Here is a 19,387-nt window from a genome sequence, read left to right as displayed (position 1 = left end):
AAAAAAACCTGTAAAAGGTAATAAAAAATTTTTGAAAAAAAATACACCACCTTGATAACAATTTTAACATTTTCCCTTTCACATTAACAATACTTAGATAATCCCATTGTTTATACATGTTCAAATTTCATTTTCAAAGAAAATTCAAAAACTACATGAATTTAGACTTTAGATTCCTCTTAGAATTAATTTTTTTAAAAAAAATTACATGTCAAATGTAATCAATACATTTTGAAAGAAATACACAACCTTGATAAGAGTGTATGTTAGCATTTCCTTGGTCACATGAATACTTAGATAATCACATTGTTTATACATCTTCAAATTTCATTTTTAAAGAAAATTCAAAAACTACAAGAGTTTAGACTTTATATTACTCTCAGAATAAGTTTAAAAAAAAAAATTATCTGTCAAAGGTAATCATTACTTTTTGAAAAAATACACCACCTTGATAAGAGTGGTAGCATTTCCCTTCTCACATGAACAATACTTAGACAATCACATTGTTTATACATGTTCAAATTTCATTTTCAAAGAAAATTCAAAAACTACAAGAATATAGACATTAGATTCTTCTCAGAATAAGTTCTAAAAAAATTTATCTGTCAAAGTTATCATTACTTTTAAAAAAAATACACCACCTTGATAAGAGTGTTAGCATTTCCCTTGTCACATGAACAATATTTAGATAATCACATGGATTGTTTATACATGGTCAAATTTCATAGTCTAAGAAAATTCAAAAACTACATGAATTTAGACTTTATATTCCTCTCAGAATAACTTTAAAAAAAAATTACATGTCAAAGGTAATCATTACTATTTGAAAAAAATACACCACCTTGATAAGGGTGTTAGCATTTCAGTGGCCACATGAACAATACTTAGATAATTACATTGTTTATACATGCTCAAATTTCAATTTCAAAGAAAATTAAAAAACTACAGGAATTTAGACTTTATATTCCTCCCAGAATAAGTTTTAAAAAAAAATTACCTGTCAAAGGTAATAATTACTTTTTGAAAAAATACACCACCTTGATAAGAGTGTTAGCATTTCCCTCGTCACATGAACAATACTTAGATAATCACATTGTTTATACATGTTCAAATTTCATTTTCAAAAAAAAAAATTCAAAAACAACAGGAATTCATACTTTAGACTCCTCTCAGAATAAGTTTTTTAAAAAATTAGTTGTCAAAGGTAATCATTAATTTTTTTTTTAAAATACACCACCTTGATAAGAGTGTTAGCATTTCCCCGTTCACATGAACAATATTTCATCACTAAGAAGTAACGCTTGATGTATAAAAGAATTTTACCAGAAGTTCCGGCGAATACGACGTGTTGAAATTATTAGTTAATTTAGTTTTAAAATAATTTCTTTACAACTAGTCAATAACGACACGTCACGTCAACAATATTCTTAAAAAACTATAGGAATTTAGAATTTAGACTCTTCTCAGAATAAGTTTTAAAAAAAATTACTTGTCAAAGATAATTATTACTTTTTGAAAAAAAATAAACCACCTTGATAAGAGTGTTAGCATTCACCTAGTTACATGAACAATACTTAGATAATCACATTGTTTATACATGCTCTAATTTCATTTTCAAAGAAAATTCAAAAACTACAGGAATTTAGACATTCTATTCCTCTCAGAATAATTTTTTTTTTAAAAAAAAAAAAAAGTACATGTCAAAGGTAATCATTACTTTTTGAAAAAAATACACCATCTTGATCAGAGTGTTAGCATTACGCTTGTCACAAGAACAATACTTAGATAATCATATGCATTGTTTATACATGCTCAAATTTCATTTTCAAAAAAAATTAAAAAACTATAGGAATTTAGACTTTATATTCCTCTTAAAATAAGCTTTTAAAAAAGTTAGGGAAAATTGTAAAAAATGCCCCTCTATAATATGCCAATTATCAATGTCACCCATGAATTATGAGTGGTGTAAATGTTGCCCCTCAATTATCAAAATGGTGCACATATAGCCCCTCCCGTAACGGACTTGTGATTCCCCATCGCTGTCCATCGCTAGTACTTCGAATCGAGGAGGGAAAAAACAACTAAATTACATATTTACTCCGACTTAACGGTGTCGTACACTAACGGGGAACCACATGTCCGTTACGGGAGGGGCTATATGTGCACTGTTTTGATAATTGAGGGGCAACATTTACACCACTCATAATTCAGGGGTGACATTGATAATTGGCATATTATAGAGGGGCATTTTTTACAATTTTCCCAAAAAGTTACCTGTCAAATTAAAGTTAATCATTACATTTTGATAAAATGCACCACCTTGATAAAAGTGTTAGCATTTCCCTGGGGGTGTTGCTATTTGCACCCCCTTTGACTAAAATGGGGTAAAAAGTGCATTGAAAATATAAAAAGTTAAAAACTTACAATAAATACATAGGTGGTGCAAATAGCCTAATGGGTGGTCAAAATGCTATTTGCACCACCTTGTCAAACTTGCATTTAATACTTTGATAATTTAAAATTTAATTAATTAATAAAAAAAAAATACTCACCTTCTCCGGTGAGAAGGCAACTGGGTTGCCTTCTCCGGTGAGAAGGCAACCCACTGTGAGTTGCCATCTCACCGGAGAAGGCAACCCAGGTAGAAATCTGCCTGGGTCGCCTTCTCCGGTGAGAAGGCGACCCACTGGGCTGCCTTCTCACCAGAGAAGGCAGCCCCTGCCTTCTCACCGGAGAAGGTGACGGGACTTTTTGTTTTGTTTTTTTTTTTTTTTTGTTTTTTTTTTAATTAATAATTTGATTGTAAAATAAAAATAAATATAAAATAAATATTAGACTTTTGACCACATTAAATGATGGAGTGTAAATAGCATTTTTTAGTTAGCACCACCTATAAAGTGGTTTGACCTATTATATAGGTGGTGCAAATAATAAAAAGGGGAGTGTGAATAGAATTTCCCTTCCCTGGTCACATGAACAATACTTAGATAATCACATTGTTTATAAATGCTCAAATTTCGTTTCCAAAGAAAATTCAAAAAACTTCAGGAATTTAGACTTTATACACTTCTCAGAATAAGTTTTTTAAAAAATTACCTGTCAAAGATAATCATTACTTTTTGAAAAAATACACCACCTTGATAAGATTGTTAGCATTTCCCTGGTCGCATAAACAATACTTGGATAATCACATTGTTTATAAATGTTCAAATTTCATTTTCAAAAAAAATTCAAAAACTACAAGAATTTAGACTTCAGATTCCCTCAGAATAAGTTTTTTAAAAAAATTTGATGTCAGAGGTAATCACTACTTTTTGAAAAAGTACACCACCATGATAAGAATGTTAGCATTTCACCGTAAACATGCATGAACAATATTTCATCAGTAAGAAGTAACACTTGATGTATAAAAGAATTTTACCAGAAGTTCCGCCGAATACGACGTGTTGCTATTATTAGTTAAGTTAGTTTTAAAATAATTTCTTTACAATTAGTCAATAACAACACGTCAAATCAATAATATTATTCAAAAACTACAGGAATTTAGACTATAGATTCCTCTCAGAATAAGTTTTTTTTAAAAAAATTACCTGTCAAAGATAATCATTACTTTTTGAAAAAAAAAAAATACACCACCTTAATAAGAGTGTTAGCATTTACCTAGTCACATGAACAATATTTAGATAATCACATTGTTTATATAAGCTCAAATTTCATTTCATTTTCAAAAAAAATTCAAAAACTACAGGAATTTAAACCTTACGTTCCTCTCAGAATCAGTTTTAAAACAAATTATTGTGAAAGGTAATCATTACTTTTTTAAAAAATTACCTGTCAAAGGTAATCATTACTTTTTGAAAAAATACACCACCTTAATTAGAGTGTTAGCATTTCCCTAGTCACATGAACAATACATAGATAATCACATTGTTCATACATGCTCAAATTTTATTTTCAAAGAAAATTCAAAAACTACAGGAATTTAGACTTTATATTCTTCTCAGAATAAGTTTTAAAAATAAATTACCAGTCATAGGTAATCATTACTTTTTTTTAAAAAGGCAATCATTACTTTTTGAAAATATACACCACCTTGATAAGAGTGTTAGCATTTTCCTAGTCACATGAACAATACTTAGATAATTACATTGTTTATACATGTCCAAATTTCGTTTTCAAAGAAAGTTCTAAAACTACAGGAATTTAGACTTTATAAATTCTTCTCAGAATAAGTTTTAAAATAAATTACCTGTCAAAAGTAATCATTACTTTTATAAAAAATTACCTGTCAAAGGTAATCATTACTTTTTGAAAAAATACACCACCTTGATAAGATTGTTAGCATTTTCCTGATCACATGAACAGTACTTAGATAATCACATTGTTTATACATGCTCAAATTTCATTTTCAAAGAAAATTCTAAAACTACAGGAATTATATTCTTCTAGAATCTGTTTAAAAAAATTATCCGTTAAAGGTAATCATTACTTTTTTAAAAAATTACCTGTCAAAGGTAATCATTACTTTTTGAAAAAATACACCACCTTGATAAGAGTGTTAGCATTTTCCTAGTCACATGAACAATACTTAGATAATCACATTGTTTATACATGCTCAAATTTCATTTTCGAAGAAAATTCTAAAAACTACAGGAATTTAGACTTTATATATTCTTCTCAGAATAAGTTTTTAAAAAAATTACCAGTCCAAGGTAATCATTACTTTTTTAAAAAAATTACCTGTCAAAGGTAATCATTATTTTTTTAAAAAAAAATACACCACCTTGAAAAGATTGTTAGCATTTCCCTGGTCACATGAACAATACTTGGATAATCACATGCATTGTTTATACATGCTCAAATTCCATTTTCAAAGAAAATTCAAAAACTACAAGAATTTGGACTTTATAGTTCTCTCAGAATAAGTTTTTTAAAAAATTATCCGTCAAAGGTAATCATTACTTTTTTAAAAAATACACCACCTTGATAAGAGTGTTAGCATTTCCCTAATCACATGAACAATACTTCATCACTAAGAAGTAACGCTTAATGTATAAAAGTACTTTATCAGAAGTTCTGCGAGTATGACGTGTTGCTATTATTAGTTAATTTAGTTTTAAAATAATTTCTTTACAACTAGTCAATAACAACACGTCACATCATTCATTCATCAAAGGGCACCCCCCCCCTCACATTCTAAAAAAGGGCACCCCCCCCCCCCCCCCTCACATTCTAAACGAGATTTCATGCATAAACAAGTGTTGGTTGGTTGGCTGCGCGATGGCATTACAAGAACACCACCTGGCTCTGCCTGCACGCACAGTCGAACATATACACACGAAGCATGCACGCATATATATATAGAGAGATAGAGGAAAGAAAAACACAGCTTTTAGAGAGGGAGAGAGAGAGAAAGGGAGGGGAAAAAGGGGTCGTCTTTGTTGTTGTCCGGCGTGACCTCTCCATTGCCAGTCTGTCTTTCGTACCCCACCCTCCCAAACAAGATATATAGCAGGCTTCCTCATATATAATTGAACTCAAGAAATTACCCCAGCGCTCTGTGCTCTCAACCATGAGTCTCTTTGGCATTGGGAGCAGGTATATTCATATCTGGGGAGTACTAAAACTCTAAAAGAAATCATCTTTTTCCCTTTTGCCAGTTTGGGTTTCTATTGTTTGTGAAATTCCTAGCAAGAATTCTTGCTTGTTAGTTATATATATATATATATATATATATATATATATATATATATATATAGGGCAATGTTGATATAAAGCTTTTTTTTCTGTATTTCTTATTGTGTTTGCAGAAACCAGAAGACATTTCGTCCTAAAAAGAGTGCCCCATCAGGAAGCAAGGTTGGTTGGCAATTGGTTTTGGAATTTATGTTCTGTCAATAAATATTTTTTATTTCTAGAAAAAAAAAAAATGGTTGGTTATGGTTTCATGGCCTTTCATTCATTCATTCACTTTTTCTTTTTAGAAAGGATTAAGTTTTCAAAGATGTCACTATAAGTCAAGTATCTTGTAGTTTTAATGGTCATCACTATCTTTCATTAATTAGCAGACAATTGAACGAAGAAAGGTAAGATGGAAATGTGAAGGGGTAACTCCAAACCCCAACCATATTGTCGGGCTGTTGGCTTGGTAACCAAAAGGTTACGAGCTCGACTCCAGGAGTGACTTATTGGTCTTCTTGATTTGAGCCAGTCAATTAGCCGGCTATGATCACAAGGGCGTAGTTTATCTATCTCGGATAGTGGTTGCAAGTTTTCCTGATCACTCAAAAAAATAAGGTGAAAATGTGAAACCTTGTAGTGAGATTAGTCACTTCATGAATAACCAATGAATAAAAAATGGAGGTGAATGAAAATTATATAGAATCAATTGTATTTTTGGAATAACTAATCTTTTGTTTTTTTTTTTTAAAAAAGCTAATAGTTTCAGGTTTAACTGATATATGTACTGAAGTGATATATTAATCTTTAGCTTTAACTTGTTGACAAAAAGGTTCACCTACTATTGTACATTGATTAGACATTCCAACTGAACAGTTTTGTCATTGTTTTTTCCTTAGTTTCTGAGTTTAATCTCTGTATTTTTGTTTAATTTGTTTGAAATTCAGGGTGCAGAACTTCAGAAACATATTCATGAAACCTTGGGGAGTGGAAATTTGAGGGAAGTGGTGCGTCTTCCGCCCGGGGAAGATCTTAATGAATGGCTGGCTGTTAACAGTAATATGTTACTTACTTCCTATGAAACTTCTTGTCTATTGATTTATAGTGTCAATTTGCATATTGGAATGTGCATTTATCTCCTGTTGAGTCCCACGTTGAAAAATAAGAGAGAAACATATGGGTTTATAAGGCTATGAGTTAGACTAGCTAATTGATTGGATTCAGTTTTTTAGTGTGATTTGGCCTTGTGCATTATAGCCACATTGTATCTGAATTCAGTCTTTTAGTGTGGTCCAGAAAAAGGGATATCGGTCCAATCTTAGACTATAACATCTCCCTCCGTGCACTTTTAGTGGAGCTTAATATATAGTCTGTTGTATTGTATGTATACAGCTGTGGATTTCTTTAACCAAGTGAATATATTGTATGGCACTCTCACTGAATTCTGCACTCCAACAACGTGTCTAACTATGAATGCAGGGCCGAGGTATGCTTCTTAGCTTAAACTTGTTCCATGATTCCACTCTCGTGATACAATATAATGGCGTGTTCTCAAATTAATTTGTTTTTTGGGAAGGTATGAGTATCGATGGGCTGATGGAGTTGCTATAAAGAGACCCATCGAGGTTTCTGCTCCTAAATATGTTGATTATTTGATGGATTGGATTGAAAAACAGCTAGACGACGAGACAATCTTTCCTCAAAAGTTAGGTGTGTACACTCTATCTGTCGGGGCTGAAACGAGCTTTAGGGACAACGAGTTTTACTTTGTATTTGATTAACAGGTGCTCCGTTTCCAGCCAATTTCCAGAATGTTGTGAAGACAGTGCTTAAGAGGCTGTTTCGCGTATATGCTCATATCTACCATTCACATTTCAAGAAGATTGTGAGCCTGAAAGAAGAAGCTCACCTTAACACCTGCTTCAAGCATTTTGTTCTCTTCACATGGGTGAGTTTAATTAATTTCGTTGAATAAAACGCTTCGAGTTTCTTCACGTGCTTTTCTCTCATCCTCACGCCTTGCCTACTCGGGTTGATCAAATGTAGGAGTTCCAGTTGATCGACGAGGGCGAGCTTGCACCTCTCTATGAGCTCGTCGAATCCATTTTGCAAGCTTAGGATCATCTTGCAAACTGTTTAATTTGTCATTCCATTCATTAGTTTCTTTTAGCTGCAGAATGATGATACAAAGACTTTTGGGTTCAGTTCATTGTTTCGTTTGTGTTTTCGAGCAATTGTTGATTGTTTTCTGGCGTTTTAAGTATGAATATATGGGTTTATAAGGCCATTGGTTAGACTAACAAATTGATTGGATTCAGTCTTTTAATGTGTATTATAGCCTAATTGAGTGACATTGGTCTCGATATAAAAAATTCCTCACCACTGGCCTCGGCAGTCGTAATGGCAAAGTGCAGCATATTGCTTGCAATGCCCTGTTTACGGGCGATTTGGCTACACATAAGTTTGCAGAAGGAGAAATATGGGTGGAAAAGACTCACATTGTGTAAGATGCAGGAAGAATGTGGGTGTGTGTTCTAACACCATAGCTGGAAGGTGTCAAGAAACTGAATCTCTGCAAGGCCATTGTAGACATGACAGATTATGCTCTTTGATTGCCTGCCTGAAGAGCAGAGAGAGATGCAGGCTTTCATTGTTTTGTATGGTTTAATCTTCTGGAGAGCACATGGGCAACTTAAACAGAAGATTTTAGACCATTTCTACATCTGTAGTGGGCCATGGATAAAAGACAAAATCTGTTTTCAGCTATACCATAATTCCCAGGTATCTTTGAAATTCCAATCCTGGAATTATTTTCACCTCTTCTGTTATTGGTTTCCGACAAAGATTTGTCTCAATTTGTAGCTATTCATATACTAGTCCCCGTCTCCCCGTCAAATTATACCATGGACCAGGGTCTATCTTACATTGTAGTCTAAAAATAACCATAAGATTCTGTATCTAACACATTCTATTACCTGCCATATTTGAAGGCAAGGAGGTGGCCCAATGTTTCGGATTTTAAGTGTGTGCAAATGCGATTGATCTAGACCATTAAATAATATTAGATGGATGCACACGATTTGTTCTCACATTCTCACCTAAGTAAGTGTTCTCATTGGAACCCTTCTCTCTCTCTCTCTCTCTCTCTCTATATATATATATATATATATATATATATATATATATATATATATATATATATATATATATATATATAGGCTTTGTTTCTCATGAGATCCCCTTGATATATGAGATCATGAGATCGCATCTCATCCATTAATCAACTTTTAATGGATGAGTATGATTGAAAGTCAAAAACCAATTAATTAATGACAAATTTGAATAAGAATGGTGAAAGAGTAATTATATGATAGTGTTTAATTATGGTGATCATTTAAATAGCATATTTATCATAATATTATTCATCCTATCAATGGTAATATATAGATATACTTTGTATTATGATATTTTAACGTGCAAATAAGGAACGGTATTTTACACTCTTACAGAGCTTGCAAATGGCGCATAACACATGTATGTACATTTGTAAATTTTCCTACGTTAATGTTGCGTTAGTGTGTGCATTTGTGTGGTAGGGTGTGTGCGAATTTCTGGTAATGGAACTTTGCACCATCCTTTTTTTTTTTTTTTTTTTTTTAATTTAGTTCGATGGTGGTTGCGCTTATGTGGGTGGGCGTGTGCAAATTGTAAGCATGAAGTTTCATAAGATTCTTAAGCATGATGAAGCTATAGTATTGGTGTTTGCCATTTTTCGTTTGCCGTAATTTAATGTTGAGTTAGTGTGTGCATTTGTGTGGTAGGGTGTATGCGAATTTCTGATAATGGAACTTTGCATCACCTTTTTTTTTTTTTTTTTTTGTTTAGTTTGATAGTGGTTGCGCTTATGTAGGTGGCCGTGTGCAAATTGTAAGCATGAAGTTTCATAAGATTCTTAAGAATGATGAAGCTATAGTGTTGGTGTTTGCTGTTTGCCGTAATTTAATGTTGGCGTTAGTGTGTGCATTTTTACGTTGGTGTGTGTCTTTTTAAAAAAAAAAAAAAAAATTTCGTACGTATTAGGTTTGCAATTGTAGGTCTTTGTGTGTGCTATTTGGGGGGTTTGGCGTGTGTAAGTGGTTTTTTTTTTTTTTTTTTTTTTTTTTTTTTTTTTTTTTTTTTTTTTTGAGGTGGTAGGTGTGTGCAGTTATGTGGTATGGCGTGTGCAATTTTTTAAGCGTGTGCGTTGGAACAATATTAGGCGTGTGTGTTAGAACAGTTGAGCTTGTGCATTACACTTTATCGTCATTTTTAAACAGTAAACGAAAGGAAAAATATTACATTTACTATCAACATTTTGAGTTTACATTTACGCAAATTGGTGTGGGTGTGTACGTTTGTGTTACATGGCGTGTGCATATTCTGGTGTGTGCATATTATGTGTTTTTTATTATTACTTTACTTTTGATTTCATGGCATGTGCATATTTCGAGCAGTGCAACTTTGCACCCTGCCGTGTTATTTTTTTTTTCTTTTCTTTTTTCTTTTTTCAAATTTAGTGGTGTGATGGTAGTTGCATTTAGGTAGGTGGACGTGTGAATTGGTGCATGTTTGAATGTGTAAGTTGTGTGCGTTACTTCATCTTGACGTGTGCATGGCATTTTTTTTTTTAATTTTGTAGTTTGGTGGTAGTTGCGTTTATGAAGGTTAGCGGGTGCGAAATGTTAGTGTGTTTCAATGGGGTGTTTGGAGGCGTGAATTAGTATGAAGTTTCTGATTTTTGGGTGTGTGCAGTTTATTTATTTCATTTTTTTGACCAAAATTATTATTAGGTGTGTGTGTGAGTTCATGTTGTTGGGTTTTTTTTTTTTTTTTTTTTTTTTTTTTTTTTAAGATTGTAAAAGTACTTTTCTTTTATTTTTGTTTAACCAGAATTGTTATTTACGGTGGTGTGTACATGGTGTGCAACAACAGGTGCAAGTTACTGTACCCGCCAAATTTGCATGACGGTGATTTTTTTTTTTTTGTTGTTAAAAAATTGTTATTTGGAGTGAGCGTGAATCATTCACGTTTTTTTTTTGTTAAAATTTATTTATTAATTAAAAGAATGCAAAAGCAGTGGACATATGATTTTGTCGGTGGTGTGTGCATAGTAGTGGTAAGGCATGTGCATAGTAATGGTAAGGCATGTGCATCGCAGTGGTAAGACGTGTGTATGTTATACAATTCTAAATTAAAATAAAAAGCAATCAAATACTCCGTAATATTTAACAAATTACAACTCAAAAATTTTGTAATAGTACAAGAATTTACTAATATAATATTTACAAGCACATTATTAATAAGACAATAATAACAAAATGAGGTATAGTGGGGCATTGATCTATTGAAATGCTTTAGTGCTTTGACGCCCAGACAACTTCGGTTGTTCATCCACAAGTTGTAGTTCCATCTTCTAATGGCCAAAATAAATAACCCAACAACGGTGACGCCACAAAAACTTGCAACTCTGTTGGGCGTTCAACAATAACATGAGGCTGCTTCCCTGCACATAATGTTGAGGATACAAATCATGTTATCACAAATACTCCAACACCAAAGAAATCACACGAACACACAATATGCACAAACCTACAAACGCATATGCACACTGTGAACACATCATCCTGCAATGATCAACAAACCCGAAATAAATACACAAAACCGCACCCATGGTACTCTCGCCACACCCCATGACTCCACAAAATGATAATTAAATACAAAGAATGCATGCACACACAAATGTGCATTTATGCACCAAAAAAAAAAAAAAAAAACAATCCTAAAATGCACATATATCCCAACTAAAATACACACATCATATGATATTTAGACATCACTCCCAACTGGCCAATAACAATACCACATAGGATATATGCACAAACTAAAACCAGCAAGACTACAATGCACACACCTTCCAACTAATATGCGCACAACAAAGCACTACATAACTTCACCAAATCCTGAATATAAAAAACAAAAAACCAAAAAAAACAAAAAACAAAAAACAAGAAAAAAAAAAAAGAAGAAATGAAACTCCCACCACACCCAGGAATCCATAAAAATTCAAAAGAAAAACAGAGCATACAAATGTGCATATATAGTTATACACACAAACCAAGGCACAAACACTATCTTATGGTTGCCCAGAAAAACTAAATCTTATACAATAAACTTTAACACAATATTTAAAAAAAAACATATATTGAAAATAAATGAGCTACACCTGAATGAAATCTTGCACTATGTATAACTATTATGTTTAATGTGATATGGCAAAAAAAAAAAAAAACAAAACAAAAAAAAAGAAGAAGAAGTCATAGAGACATGAAATAAATATTTGGTTGCCTACTTACAACAATTACGATAAAGAAAAGAGAAAAATAAAAAATAAAAACCCTTGCTTAAACTAGTACAGAGAAATTTTAATTATACTAAAAATTAATGAATTTAGGCATACCAAGACTATATGGTCTAATGGTACCTAGGTTGGACTTCCATTTGGAAGGTTACAAGTTTGAGCCTCAGTGAAGGCGTTATTGATTTTTTGTGTTTCGGTAGGTTGAGAAAGTATATGAACACATACTACAATGTAATAGGGCCAGTAACATTCAAAAAAGTAATTTATGTACAAAATAGTGTATACGTACAAGAAGAAAGCAGTAAGGGGTTTCCTACTTAAACAACGAATTGATGAGTGTGAACTGCAAAATAAAAGTAAAACCTAGAAGGAAAATAACTAGTATATCTCAGAATTCAAAATTGGTAATTAATTAATGAATAGGTGAAATTACATCACAGCCCCTAACCAATTTACGTTCAGCACATAACACCCTCAAATCTGATTCGTTAAAAAAAATGGCTATATATATATATATATATATATATATATATATATATATATATATACCCGCATGGGCAGCTCAACTGGTTATAGAGATGAAAAGTTGAAAGAATAAGCTCCTTGTGCGCAATGAGCAAATGTTTAACCTCTGTGATTTATGTTCCATTGATTTACATCCTCTCAAATACTCTGTTGGGTTGGGGTTCAACCTTTTGAAAAAATGAATATATTTTGTATTGGATAAAAATATTACCTCAACCTTTTTCATACGTTTTATTAGGAAAATACAGAGTATAATTTCATTAATGTTATAGATAAGGTAGAATAGTAAAATTTGCAGCAAAATAGTGAATAGTGAATTTCATATTTTAATTCCCTTTACTAGAAAGAGGCAAGATGAGAATACAGTTACAGTATAATGTCGGCAATGGGACAATTATTACCGCCGCCATGCCCACTTCCACTCGGATCTGCCACGTTCAACATCCTACACTTCAACTGCCCAACATTTTACAACTTCACTTTTCGTAATTTTCTACTTTTTACACCGTCAAAAGTAAAAACACGTTTTACGTAGGCTCTCTTATATAGAGACTAGCATTTTGTATGCGCGATGCGCAAAAATTTATGTTCAATATTAAAATATTTGTAAGTAACAAAATTTAAAAAATTAGTTAAAATTATATTTTGCAATTTCTTAAAGTGATGATACTTTTGAATTATCATATATTTGAATAATATAGTGATCAAAACAAAAAAATATATTATATTTTTATATAATAATAATTTACAATTAATACTAATCTAACATTCACATATATGATATATTGATATGGATACACAAATAATATATATATATATATATATATATATATATATATATATATATATATATATATATATATATCATACACATATATAATTTAACATTCATATAAATATTTAATTAAAATATAATTTATAATTAAATTAATTGTTATATGATATTTTTAATAAAATGATAATTAAAAATAGGAAAAGGATATGATAGATGTAGGTGTATGGTAAGATTGGTAGATATATTAAAAACTAACGGTGTTATAATGGTGTAAGGGTGATTTTGTCCAATGCAAATGAATGTACAATAATAAAAGCAAAATGTATATATTTATTAGCATATAAACAAGGGACAAAAATTAAGGACATAACTTGTATTGACACTTATTATGTTTTTAGATATATATATATAGATAAATGAGAGTACAGGTCAAAACACACTTCCTTGTAAAAATAAAAAATATGGACATATTTATACTTTTTATTTTATCTTAAAAGTTAAAGATGGGGATATTATGATTACTAAAATTTTAAGTTTACAATGAAACTTATTTTTAAAATTTTTTAATAATTATAAAATTAATTTCGTATTTTTTTATTAAAATTTTTAACCATTGATAGACCTTAATAGATTACTAAGATCTGTCTTTAGATTTGATCATATATATATATAAATGGGTTCTCGTGCGATTGGTCTTCTCAATTGCAGTTGCTAAGGTGCGTTGTTTTCCTTCTTAAGGTGCGTGGTTTGTATTCTTAAGGTGCTTTGTTTGTGTGCATAAGATGAGTGGTTTGTGTACATAAGGTGCACCATTTTAATGCTTAAGGTGCAACCGCATGGGAAGCTATACCCATACCTGAACCCTAGCTTCCATATATATATATATATATATATATATATATATATATATATATATATATATATATATATATATATATATATATATATATATATATATATATATTTCAATAAAAATATTCTACATCATCAACTAAAAATGGAACGAAAATTAGGTAAAAACATCACTGCATCTCATATTCTAATTGACTAATTGACTGAAAATAAAAAAGAATAATTGGTTGAAAATGAATATGATATTACTAATTGACTGAAAATATAAAATGATCACTAATTGACTATATTCTACCATTATATATTTTCACCCGAACCACCCATCCGGATGGACTGATGGTGTTAGCTCTAGGCGAAGATGGACAAGATTGTGTTGCTACTACCAATGTTGTCTACAAAGAGGTTTCAATAATGTGTAAATACAATTGGTGGTATTATGTTTTTTTTTTTTAAGAAATCGCAAAATTGCTATATATCTAGACAAAAAATATATTTTTCATACAAATGAATTAGGATATCAATTCATTTTTATAACTGAGTTCCTAGATAACGAGCACATTTGCCAACAGTGGCGGATCCAGAAAAAATTGTCAGTGGGGACAATACATTATAATTTGAAAAACAATGAAACACTTAAGAAATATAGTCATAAATATTGTTGGATATAGACGAAAAATAAAACACATTAAAACTTTATAAAAATATTCATAATATATATATATATATATATATATATATATATATATATATATATATATATATGTATATATGTATATATGTATGTATATATGTATATATACATATATATATATGTATATATACATATATATATATGTATATATATGTATATATATATATATATATACATATATATATATATATATATATATATATATATATATATATATATATATATATATATATGTATGTTGTGCAACCGTGTGCACCATTTGCAAAAACGACGTCGTTTTGACTAAAAACGCGCGTCCCACTTAAAAGAAAAATCAAGTTCGATTTCCGGCAATAGCATTTTTTTGTGCATAATTTGAATTATATATCCACAATGAATGAACTAAATATCCACAATGAATAAACTAAATATCCACAGAGAATGAATAACTAAAAATCCAGAATGAATGAACTAAATATCCACAATGAATGAACTAAAAATTCACAATGAATGAACAACATAATGCTGTTGATGGGAATCGAAACTGATTTTTTTTTTAATAAATAGGAAGCGCGTTTTTAGTCAAAACGACGTCGTTATGCAACCGTGTGCACCATGCATGGTGCACACGATTGCACATCATAACTATTGTTGATGGCGCCATGGGACCTTGGGGGTCATTTTATTGAGAAAGTCTTGACCTAATCAGGAGTGTCCATCTTTATTGATGAGGTGTTAATCAATAAGAATAATGCATGAAAATCTATTGAGTTAAGGAAAGAATTAAGCCTAGAGCAAAATAAGCTACATCTGAAAAATATTGGGAAACTTTTACAAAATGACAAATTTGTCCTCTAATAATTTGACAAATCAAAATAATTTTTTAATTTAAATAAAATTTATAAGTAATAGATTGAACCAACCCGTTTCAAGATAAATAAAGGGAAAATTGTATTGAGCAATAATTTATGGATCGAGTCTACAATTTATGCATAATTGATGGACTAAAACAACTATTTTCTCTTTTTGTATTTTTAAAACCTCTATTCCAATTATAGAGTCTTACATAACCAAATATCAATATTGATAATCATTCAAATTTCTAATTCTACCTACTACCAAACATGCAAAATACTCTCACCAAAATTCATTACAATTACCAAGTACTCCGTATTTGATTTCCATTCCAATTTCAATTTCCATATTCGAACCAAACACACCCTCAAGACTCCTGCAAATTGGATTACAATTATTAATAGATAAATTAATTCATAATTAAGTTATTCATAAACTTGTAATTAAACAAACATATATCATAATTAATACTCACAAAATGCGTAGGATATTAATTTTTATTTTTTTTTGAGAAAAGGATATTAATTATTTATTATATCATTTTTCATCACACGATTGTTTATTTTATTTTTTTGGTGAGAAACTTTTATCACACGATTGTAATAACACACACACACACACACACACACACACACACACACACATATATATATATATATATATATATATATATATATATATATATTTTTTTTTTTTTGAAATACTAATAATTCTTTACAAAATATAGTATATGTTCTATATTTGTGCAAACTATTTCAAACCAAAGAATCAACATTTTTACATTTAAATTTTGAGTATTTCTATATTTGGTTTTTCATGTAATCTTCAGATTTTTTTATTTTATTTTATAAATCGATGAAGTCTAGTCCCAAAAATTAAACTACAATAAGTTAATTTTAAAAAAGTTTAGAGATTAAATTTGACTATAATTATTAAATTCGAAAATATTAGTATATTATATATATATTTTTTAATGCTAATAACTCTGTTAGAATGCAATATTTGTTCATAACTACTTTCTCAACGTACTGGAGTACAAAGAGACAATACCGCCTTCAGTGGGACTCGTACGCATGACCTCCCATTTGGAAGAGCCATGTCACTAGACCATAAGGTCATTGACATTAGTAAATTATATATTTGACAAAGGTGAAATTAATTTTTTTTGGGGATAAATATACTAATAAATTTAACCAATTATGCACTATCGAACCCGGATTGATTAAACATATGATTATGAATTATAAATAATTAAATAATTATATTAATAATTAAATTCAATTTTGTTTACATTAACATATATTATAAGTTAAAGGGAAAAGGATTAGATGTACCTTCAAATTATAGGTGGAAAAAGATGCATTCAAACTATAAAAAGTTCAAATTAGACACCTCTAACTCCTTATTTCAATACAATTAACAAGGCGTTTGATTGGAATGAATGAATTAAAGGGGAAATGAATTGTAATTCGGTGGGAAAAGAATAAAGTGAGAATATAATATATAGCTAGTATGAATTAAAATTATAGTTTGGTAAGGAGGAATATAATTATTCGGAATGGAAATGGAAGAATTGATATAAAGATTAAAATGTCATTGTATAATAATATTAATAATAATATTTAAGAGCAAATATATCATTTTCTTTCATTTCCCTTTTCTTTGTATGGATGAACTGCAATTCATTGAATTGAGGAAATTGTAATTCCCTCCAACCAAACAATATAGTTTATCATTTAATTGAATTGTATTGGCATTGAGTTACAATTCATGCCAACCAAACACCCTATTAGTTGATTAACTGATTATCTTTTAGGTAATCAGTAAAAATGTCTTTTTTATTTTAAAAAATATTGTTAAAATAAAAAAAATTCTAAAAATATTTTTTAATTCAAATAATTTAATTAAAAATAGAATAAAATAAAAATAATAAAGAAGAAATTTTTACAAAGAAACTTGTGTCTGATGGGCTTCTTCACCCCGCCGGCTACTCTATCCAATTGGATGAAGAAAATGGCCAATTTCTCCATTGATGAAAAAGTGAGCAATTTGTTTTTTTTTTTTTTAAATGTTTTTGGATAAAAGATGTACATCAAATGTATGTTATCGATTATCACATTGAGTTTACTAACCAATCGACCTTTTTTTGAAATATGGCGTACCATTATATTAATTCAGAAATTGAATGATAGAGTCAGGAGGGATTAAATCTCAGTACATAGAATGATCCTGATCATAGGTTAAACTAGCAAGAGTATGTGCATGTAAATTTAAAGCTCTAGGAACAAAACTAAGCGAACAATAAATGAAACTACTAATAGCTATTCTACATTGCTCAATCACAATTCCAACATAGGATAAGTTCGGTGTAGTAACTGCATGAACCGCATTCCTTAAGACAAGACAATCCGTAAGAATATCCACCTCATTCTCGTTTCGGTCTTTAAGCCAGGACAAGACTTCCTTGCATGCTAGTGCTTCTGCCATAAGAGGAGTAAAACACCCCGGGAGCTTTCCATTTGCCGCTGCTTTAAACACACCATTCGGACCGAGTAGGACCGCCCAATAGGTTGCATTGCCGGTACTCGGGTCGTATCCGGCGTCAACGTGGCACGTCGCCCGTCCGGCTGCCACCGCTTGCACCCCTTCGGCTGATGTCGCCACTGGTCGAGCGTGGATTGCCGTGTAGCTCGCTTCTCCCGCAGCTGCACGGCGCCACACCACCTTCGGCCTCCTTACCGCATGTTCCCAGACCGCCTCGTTTCTGGCCATCTATAAAAAATAGAGGACCCCCACAACGCGTCTGACCTGTTCGCCTGTGAGCATATCCATAACAGTCATAAGCCAGTTTGGAAAAGACGTAGAATAAATATTCATAATAGGCAGCCCTGAAATATTCCATACGGCTCTAGAATAATCACATAAAACTAATGAGTGCATAACATTCTCATTAGTAAGACCACACAACATGCATGTTGGGTTCACATCTACCCTCTTTATAATCAAATTTGTTGTGGTTGGGAGTATATCACACACCGCTCTCCATAAAAAAGTTTTTCATTTGGGTGAGACTTTCAACTTCCACAATGTAATCCATCTATCAAATTCTCCCAAAGTATGATTAAATTCTCCCATTAGGCGCCTATAAGCATCCTTTACAGTGTAGCAACCATTTGGGTCATTATGCCAATACCATGTGTCTTTATAATCTGGGCTCACAGGTATTTTTAAAATTCGATCCACATCCTCAGGTTCAAATAGATCTGATAAAATATGGGGGTCCCATGTTTTTGTTTGCTGATCTATTAAACCTGCTACAACTGCACCCCTTAATGGTTCAGGCATTACTGTTTGAACAAGTGGACTAGGATTATCATGCAACCACGGATGACCCCATATTAAAGTTTCCTGGCCATTTCCAATTCTCCTTCGTACATGGGCAATAACCAAATCATGAGCAACCATAATACTCCGCCAACAAAAACTGGGATTATTTCCCACCGTTGCATCCACAAAAGAAGTTTTCGGGTAGTATCTTGCTTATATATTCTTGCTGCCAGAGACTCCGGATTAGTTAAAAATCGCCATGCCTGTTTACCCAACATCGCAAGATTAAAATTCCTCAGATCTTTAA

At 31.1% G+C, this 19,387-nt stretch overlaps 2 protein-coding genes across 2 annotated transcripts; one reads left to right on the top strand and one right to left on the bottom strand.

Moving 5' to 3' along the window:
• Window positions 1-5,544: 5,544 nt before the first annotated feature.
• Window positions 5,545-7,964, top strand: LOC109192795 (MOB kinase activator-like 1A). The gene is made up of 7 exons (XM_019343505.1): window positions 5,545-5,598; window positions 5,811-5,859; window positions 6,627-6,735; window positions 7,072-7,165; window positions 7,256-7,389; window positions 7,464-7,627; window positions 7,726-7,964. Exons 1-7 carry the CDS (start codon window positions 5,573-5,575, stop codon window positions 7,795-7,797), a joined length of 648 nt encoding a protein of 215 aa, XP_019199050.1. The 5' UTR covers window positions 5,545-5,572; the 3' UTR covers window positions 7,798-7,964.
• A 10,000-nt stretch (window positions 7,965-17,964) lies between these two features.
• Window positions 17,965-18,525, bottom strand: LOC109192819. The gene has a single exon (XM_019343521.1). The coding sequence runs from the start codon at window positions 18,523-18,525 to the stop codon at window positions 17,965-17,967; it is 561 nt and encodes a 186-aa protein (XP_019199066.1).
• Window positions 18,526-19,387: the final 862 nt, after the last annotated feature.

This window comes from Ipomoea nil, unplaced genomic scaffold (assembly GCF_001879475.1).
Source record: "Ipomoea nil cultivar Tokyo-kokei standard unplaced genomic scaffold, Asagao_1.1 scaffold1834, whole genome shotgun sequence".
NCBI lineage: Eukaryota > Viridiplantae > Streptophyta > Magnoliopsida > Solanales > Convolvulaceae > Ipomoea > Ipomoea nil.
Note: the sequence above shows the minus strand (reverse complement) of the source record. Positions and strands in the feature narration are given on the sequence as shown.

Excerpts from the sequence above, each read along its gene's own strand:
- LOC109192795 (XM_019343505.1), top strand. The coding sequence starts at position 5,573 with ATGAGTCTCTTTGGCATTGGGAGCAG. Across the intron at positions 5,860-6,626 it reads GTGCCCCATCAGGAAGCAAG|GGTGCAGAACTTCAGAAACA; the intron begins GTTGGTTGGCAA and ends TTTGAAATTCAG. Across the intron at positions 7,166-7,255 it reads ACTATGAATGCAGGGCCGAG|GTATGAGTATCGATGGGCTG; the intron begins GTATGCTTCTTA and ends TTTTTTGGGAAG.
- LOC109192819 (XM_019343521.1), bottom strand. The coding sequence starts at position 18,525 with ATGGCCAGAAACGAGGCGGTCTGGGAACATGCGGTAAGGAGGCCGAAG.